Here is an 8,325-nt window from a genome sequence, read left to right as displayed (position 1 = left end):
AGCAGGAAATGCCTGCATTTTACCCAAAGTAGTCTACCAAACTAGAAGAACCCTGGAAAAGAATTTGAGAGGAAAAGGAGTACCAGATGGACAGGATAGAAAGTCACTTTTGAAGTGTCCTATAAAAAAAATTCATGAAGACAAAAGAACAATACTGGACATAGACTCTGCCTGTCAGAATTCTGCAATTAAACATGCAGGGGAACTGCCATAGTAGGTGTAGGAAATAACAAAAACTTTAATAATCCTTTCAAAGGAGTAAAAACCGATTGTTAACGCTCCAGGTGGGGAGACATACAAATCTAAGAACAATTAGATAATCCTTCGTAGACATGCCAATACACAGTCTGACTTTTCTTATTAAAGAATAAGTCTTTTTTTTTTTTCCAAATCTCTCAAGCCCTCAACTCTTAAAGCATCTTTGCTGCTTAGAAACTTTTGATTTCCTAAGCAACAATCATCTCTAGGTGTTCTCCAATGCCAGGTCACCATCCCAAAAATAAGGAGAGGGGAAAAGACAAACCCCTCCCCAAATCCGATTTTCATCAGTGGATCACTTTATTATTTCATGAGCAGTAAAGCTCAAAATTTGCATCACTGTGGCAAAGCAGAACTAGGAAAAAAACATGAGTATATAGCTAGATCCACGTCAGTATTTCCTTCCCCTGTACCTTCTCTATAGGGAATTGCATACATTATCTAAATTCATTCCCTTGGCCAACTATTCCCACTCCAAAAATAGGAGAAAAAAATTTTAAAAAAAGACAATAGAATAAATTGATTTTAAAAGTCCCTAGTGCTATATCTCATGGCATCGAATACCTGCTCTAATACGTATTTTGCTCCATTGTCTGAATCAGTGATTATATCCAGGGAGTCAGTCACTGATGGCTGAAGACAGTCCGAGTTTAAAGTGCCTTCTTCCACGCTGTTGTTCTGTAATAACCTTTCAATCTCCCTGTTCAGAATCTCCAACTGATCACACATCATGCAATTTTTAAGTGATATGCCTAAAGGAAGAGGGGAAAGTCAGCTAATCACTTCTTGTTCAACTCTAATATTAAACTGTGAAACAAACTATGCCTCTAGAACATGCAAAAAGTGCACCCTATTTGAATAATTTATCCAGTAACATAGCAAGAATCGTCTCAAGGATTGTCTTCACAGTGCACAGTTATCTACCTGTGCGTTCAAGGCCCTGTGTGCAATACGCTCTTTACAATTACGTTGGAACCACAGAGCTGATATCACTGAAGCATTCAAAAAATGGAATCGGCATCCTCTCTTCTCAGGAGACATTCCGGCTCGTTGAACCCAACACATTGCACAACGGTAGCCGTACCCCACCCAGTGGCAAGGCTGCACAGTGCACAGACCACAGCTCTGATTTAACGTAAAATAGCAGTTTTAACACAGATAATAAATGAAAACTAAGAGATTCTATGCAAGAATCATGCTTCTTTTTGCATTAGTAGATGTTATCTATTACCTGTATTATTACCTCTATTACCTACAGGAAAATCTTCAATGGAACTGCAATTTTAAAATAATTTCAAATTTGAGAGGTATAAAGACTCAGTATACTTAAAACAGTAAAATTGCAGACCCCCTATATTTGCTGTAAAATGCTTGGTTGTTTCTTCTTATTATTTAGTATCTCCATTTTCTCCTCTCCACATTTGGTCCACATCATTTTTCATGAGTAAGTTTCAAACTTATTTTACATGAACCTGCTCTTGCAGAACTGCATGTTAATACAGGTTAAACTTAAATGTCTAAAAGAAGCTGAAAAAAATCAAATATTACTCAAACATAAAAGCTCAAAGCCTTAACTCACAATTATACTTTTAAACCTAGCAAGCCTGCTAGCACTTCTAAGCAAATATGTTCTAACAACTGCCTGTAAAAATATTTACTATAACACGAGGCAACTTTGGAAGTCTTCAAATATCTGTTTCTGTTCCCAATTCAGTTTGATGTTTTGTTCATTTTGTTCTGTTGTTCTCAAGTCACCTATTCAACTGCAGCTGAGATACTGACAGAAATGTAAACTGAAGCAGCAACTGGTTATTTTGTTTTAAAGGAACGTCTGTGACAGCTTAAGCTTATTCCTCCTAATACAGTACATTAATCACATTTCTGAAACTGGAAGTTCTAGCTAGAAACTGAAAATTATTGCAGTTTCCCTAACAGACAATTCCCATCAGCATCATCCTGCCTTTCTGCCACATCTCCTTCAGGAAAGAGATTGTGTCCCTCTGAAAAAATTGAGGCAAGAACCTCTACAAATGATGGGACAGAAAGGCAACATAATGTTAATAGTAAGCATATGTACTGATGCTTATTCAAAAAGCCCTCTGGTTTTGCTTAGGTTAACAACTTCTGTGGTAAGCAATCTCCACTGTGAAAAGGTGTAAGCTTTTAAGACCAACTTTATTTAAAGTTAGAAACACAAATCAAGAGTTTCTTAAAGGAAAAATCTCTTCTCCCTTCACAGATGAGGTAAGCTTTGCCAATACAAACCCTAGGTTGATTTAAATGGTTACACAGCAGGTCCTCAATAAACAAAGGATTCACAGTGCGTATTAAATCCATGTTTATGGACTACGAAGAGCAAAGTACAACCCTCACGCTACTTGGGCTGCTGCTGTCCTGCTCCCTTCTCCCACACTCAGTTACATGGTCTGCACCAATCCACCCACAAACCTCTGCCACAGAAATAAGTCCCCCAAGTCCTTAGCAAACACTCAACTCATTAATTCGGCAGAAAATGAACCCGCCAAAGAGCAATCCAAAAGGATAAAAAGAACATTAGAACTAGCATAAAGATGTGCAAGAACAGGGACGGAGAGCAGGCTGAGCTGGTGTAGCACCCTGCTACCTGACTCAATGCGTGCACGCCGTCATCCATGCAGCAAGCGCTCACCAGATCTCAGCCAGCAGGATTTCATGAACTGGCCCCTCAGTTAAGACTCTGTCTTAGGCTTGCAAACTGTAATAAAGTGAGCATTCCAGTGAAGCAGAACAGTCACTTAACTAAAAGTGGAGCATAAAGCTGATGCACAATGTTTTGAAAAAGCATATTCAGCCAAGAAAACATTTATTTAGGTTTTTCCTCGTCCATTAGTTTGCAGGTAAAGTGCTCCAGTTTTCCCAGAACAAGTTAGGCACTTGAATTCATTCTGGGCCTAAATTCCAGAAGCAACTGAAGCACAGAAGTATTCTAGCCTAGAAAAACCACAGAACTGTCACAAGCTTTTAATTTGTTTGTTCAACTATTTTCAAGCAGTAACAAACCCGAAAACACAGGGCTGCCCGCTCTGTAAAACTGCAGAAGCCACCACTCACACTCAGCATCCCTGCGGATTCTCTAACTGTTGCAAACCTGTGTTTTTCTGTATACACGGCTTGAAGAAGTTCCAGAGCAGTATCAGCAGCCAATCTAATAAGAGACACAAAAGACACTCACAAATTCCAAACCCTGCTACTGCAATACCACTTGTTCACAAACATAAGATATATAAAAAATTCTATCCTCCAACATGCCTTCATTAAACAACAACAACAAAGAGAAAGCTTGTCATCTCACTCCACTTTTCTGTAAATCTAATATCCCTCTCACACTCAGACAAAACCTCAGAACCTCAAGCATACTGCTACCTACTGCCACCTTTGTGACCCAACAGTTTACAAGTGTCAGGCAAAAAGGAAGAGATGATCTATGCCAGTAACAGAGCTGAAAGGTGGTAAGTGCAGGACAGGCAGCTTGAAGACACCAGGATCTGCTGACGCTGACTTCATTAAGCCCTTTTTAAGATGCCTCAATATAACATTTTAATCTGATGACGACAGAGCAAAGCTTTTAAAGAACACCAATATCTCCCCATCATTTTGTGTTTATATTTTTAAGGCCAATTCAACACACTACCAACAAATATACATTCAGATCAGTATCTCCACTTCTATTTTTTCTTCAGTTTCAGCTTACTAGCTATTTTATTTAGTTTCTTGAGGAATCTACATGAAAGACTAGCGATCTTTATCCTCTCACTAATGTTAATCCTCATTGCCAACAGCTAGATGACAAAATATGCTGCACCTTATTCCATGTTCTTGGATGTCAGCACTCTTCAATACTCATCCAATTTGCTATCTGCACAAAGTCTGGTATCTCATTATTTGGAAGTTATACAAGTACCTTGCATGAATACTTTAGCGCAAACGTTAATATCTGGCACCTATTCTCTTATTCCCTACTCACCCTAGGAATGCTATAGAAGGATGTCTTTGATTTTGAGAGATCTCACACATGCTCACCCCTACAGAAGCACCCAGGAAAGTGAGGTTCACCTCATTTAAGACTTGTGATAAATCCTGGTACCTGCAGGAGTCGTTTCTGTGTGACAACGTTTACTTCTACTGTGACAGAGAAACAAAGGCATTTTTTTTTTGGTCCAAAGTCTTCATCTTGAAGCTCCAGTTAATGTTTTAGGTACATTATGGAAATTCAATGGCTGGGGCCCAAGGACAGGACAGAAATCTCAACCAACCACAGTGGCCAATATAAGGTTCAGCAACTTTCTGAAAACTAGGGTTAGTGAGAAGACAAAAGACTGTTTGCATCTGCAAAGAAATTGCAAGCGTAAGAATTTTACACCCTCCAGCTTTTAAAAGGGTGTAACCTTCACCAGTGACCAGTTTCACTTCCACATCCTGACGCAAATCCAGCCTGTGCCAGTATTTAAGATACTAGCTTCAATCAGAATGACTTATAACTGGCCTTTAGTTAGATTTTTCTGTGCATTTCTTCAGAATGAGAAGGCTTGACATGCAAGGTATTTGGCTAGAACCAAAATATCCAGGATAGTTTTCTTAAATATCAAAGAAACTGCAGGATGTTATGAACAGGACAGAAAGCATCCTTTCCAGAATGATATAACAGTGACTCCAATCACAATTGAAACTATTTGCTTATTTTTTTCCCCTGTAAAAGAGGCACTGGGCTTGGCCTATGGCTCCTTTAAGGGTTAAAAAAATCCTAATAAGCAAATACACTAATATCACATGAGAAAAAAAAAAATGTCTGAGAATTTACATAAATGGCTCCTTTAAGGGTTAAAAAAATCCTAATACACTAATATCACATGAGAAAAAAAATATGTCTGAGAACTTACATAAGGGCACATTTTCTGATGCAAATAAAAGAAATGTTAGAATGGCTTAGTTGATGCCACTCTCAGAAGAGTGATGCCATTGAAAATTACTTTGCATCCCTATTTGTCAAAGATGACACCAGGGAAACCTGCACTCTTTCTACTAAGCAGCAGCAAAATTAATCCCTTGCATCAACAAGCATTACAAAAGCAGCCCAAAGGAAGTTGGTAGGGCAAAACCTATTTGTACATAAACGAGCAGTTCCATTCAGACCATGGACAAAAGGTACAATCCGCTGACCCCTAAGAACAGCAGGAAACAGGTTCTGCTCTAGCACTGGAAAAAGCCCTGTACACACAGGGCTGCAGTGCAGTTCCCTCCATCTGCTTGTCCATGAAAGATGCAAGAGCAGACTACTTACATGAGAAGCAACAGAAAAATCAGATGACCAAGTACAACTAGTATATGGTCTTTTGTTTTCATATAAAACACATCCACTGCTTACTGATTTAAGCACCTTCCTTCTGAAAGAAGGAAAACACCTTTCAAGAAGTTGTGAAATGGAAGTGTTGTGACAAGGGAGAAGCAGTGAGAGTTAGAGAGGCAGCAGTCATAAGGCTCAAGTCTGGATATGGGGAGAAGTAAGAAAATTTTGTGAGCCTGACCTCCTCCCCTGCACCCCAAATAATTACTGTCTCACTACTTCTGAGATAATGGTGAGCAGCTACAGCAAGCTGCAGGTCAAGGTCAAAAGTGCAGACATCCCTGCTAAATGCAAAGATTTTATGCCAGGAAGAAGTTTACATTTGAAAGATCACATTAAAGTAAAAGTTGCATAAGATCAAAGTAATTCACTGCTTATAGTTAGACCTTTCACTGCTTATAGTTAGACCTAGAAGGATAAAAACAAACAGAAATAATGCTACAAAAAATGTAACATTTATCTGTAAATGCTTTGCTGGCAAGAAACACACTAGATTAACTCCAAGATTATAAACAAACCTACCACCTCGTATATCCACAATACTAACTTAAAAGCAGCAATTAATTCCTTCCCATTTTAGAGTCAATACATTATTCCAATTAAAAAAATTAACACATTAACAAGCGTTGAAATTTGCACAATGTAGATTCAGTAAAACATAATTCATTAATACAGCCACGTTCCTCAGAAATACCCCATCCTAATTTAAGAAATGTGTACTTTTCTTAAATACTGCATAAAGCAGTAATAATTATAGGCAAATAGAAGCAGTGCTATATAGCCAATTAGCATAAAGTATCACCAAGATCTAATTTTAAGTAGCTTGTAGTACCACAACAGTGTTTCAACCCCAGATGCACATAGCACAACATGTTATTAATTTGTCAGGGATGGCACCACTGGCATCTACAGTCTCACATCACACCCTTCCACTCAGACCTGCAGCTTCTTTTCTCACCTCCCCATCTCCCTTTACAGTGACAGGTTCTAGCACTTGTAAAACCTCATTTTTCAGCGTTGGGTACTGCCCGGACTAAGTTCCTACCAAAAGTAATGGAAGAGAACTAGCTTGGACAAGCACGGAAGATCAGGCTGCCCCAGGATAGAAATGGCTGCGCTGGAGGACAGAAAATCTGCACTCTTTGAAAATGGTGAAAAGAAAGTGTGCGATGGTACCCGTACCACCGCAGTCTCCAATGTAAGAGGAAAGCTCCCCAGGGACACCTTAGCACACCAACGTGATCTGACTCCCGGGGCGGTGGGGAGAGGAAGAAAAGAAAAGAATTAATTTTCTAATTAATTCAGAGGCTTCTGCGTCTCTGTTAAACCCCCTTCCTCAGTCTTGCTGACATTTTATCACAGAATCTTTGAAGGTACTGTAGACACTTCTGGTGTCATGAGGTGGTATCAGGAATAATCCAGTAGCGTCCATCACTACCACATTTCTACCATAAGACATGCCTGGAAAAACCAGAAAAAGCGTTTCAATGAAGTTTTGTGGTTTGCAGACTTTCTGACTTTGAATGCAGGTTTTTTTGTTTGGTATTGAAAAATTATTTCAAAGGCCCAGGGTATGGTACAAAATACTTGTCCTGTCTCAGTACGGGAAAGCCCATTAAGTGCACATTTACATGACACCAAGTACCAAGTACTATGCAGTGCTGATTCCAATCGCCTAATGAGATTTAAAATGTAAACATTAACTACTTTTTTTAAATTTCCAAAGATGCAGAAACAAGTGTTCCATTTTCTTCCCAATTTTTCTCTTATGAAAAATGAGACTCAATACCTTTATAAATTCCACAAGATCACTTTTTTCCACTCGTGGAATGTATTGAAGAAATGTTCCAAATTGTCAATAAACTTTATAGCAAACCAACCCGATGGCTTACTTTTTAAAATAATTACACCAATGGATCCATTCCAAGAAGATAGCTTCCCTCAAAACCAATAAATTTGGTCTCTGTGCTTGTAGTAATAAATAAACTAAGCTTTCCAAATTAAAATGCCTTTTGTTACCCATTATTATAAACCCTCTGTACTGAGGGTTCTAGTCTGAAACTAATATATACCCCAGCATCCTCTCCACAATCTCTGTCGGGCTACTCACTTACCTTGTGTAAGCCTCCTAAGAAGGCCACTGCCTCACAGGATGGATACTGCGCGCACACAGGACAGCAAACCTGCACGTTTGCAGTGAATGTGGGACCTCCTGGAAGTGTTGAATTTAATGTGTATGCACAGAGTCACATTATCACGCACACATGGCAGACTCTAGTGCACAGCAGCAGTTAGACAGAGAAGACACTGAGCGACTCCACAGTATGACATAACTATTGCAAGCAAAAACACATTAAGTAGCTCCCTGGTTGATGCAAAACAAAATACACACACTGAAGTTTATTTTGATGTCTTTCAGACTAGAAAATCACCTCCTCAAGCAAAACTTTTGTCGTTTTTTAAATCTTATTTCAGATTGCTTCATACAGTGTCAGAACAGTCAGAAAAAAATAGATTAAAGGAAAGAAGGGACGGACCACTCAGTAGGTAGTGCAGCAGAATGAGAACAGCACCAGGTATTACAAGTGTATTTTATTCTGGGTAAGTAGAAAAAAGTGCTTATTTGAACCAGACTGAAGTTCCCACAGATAAATTCAGCTAAATAGCAATTTCTCATAGAAACATTC

General features: G+C 38.9%; 1 protein-coding gene across 3 annotated transcripts in view; it reads right to left on the bottom strand.

Annotated features, from left to right (window-relative positions):
* Positions 1–7,901, bottom strand: part of DIDO1 (death inducer-obliterator 1) — a 55,433-nt gene extending 47,532 nt beyond the window's left edge. The window contains exon 1 of one of the 3 annotated variants that reach the window (XM_035899269.1): positions 7,753–7,901. Coding sequence is in view for 2 of the 3 variants with exons in the window: in XM_035899268.1 (XP_035755161.1) it covers positions 823–990 (168 nt within the window). In the remaining variant the exon portion in view is untranslated. Of the gene's footprint in view, positions 1–822; positions 1,017–7,752 lie in introns of those variants that run through there. The other 2 variants (XM_035899268.1, XM_035899271.1) reach the window with 2 other exon arrangements.
* Positions 7,902–8,325: the final 424 nt, after the last annotated feature.

The sequence above is a fragment of the Egretta garzetta genome, unplaced genomic scaffold, assembly GCF_000687185.1.
Source record: "Egretta garzetta isolate BGI_Z169 unplaced genomic scaffold, ASM68718v1 scaffold158, whole genome shotgun sequence".
Classification (NCBI taxonomy): domain Eukaryota; kingdom Metazoa; phylum Chordata; class Aves; order Pelecaniformes; family Ardeidae; genus Egretta; species Egretta garzetta.
The sequence above is the reverse complement of the archived record's forward strand: the minus strand, read 5'-3'. Positions and strand labels throughout refer to the sequence as shown.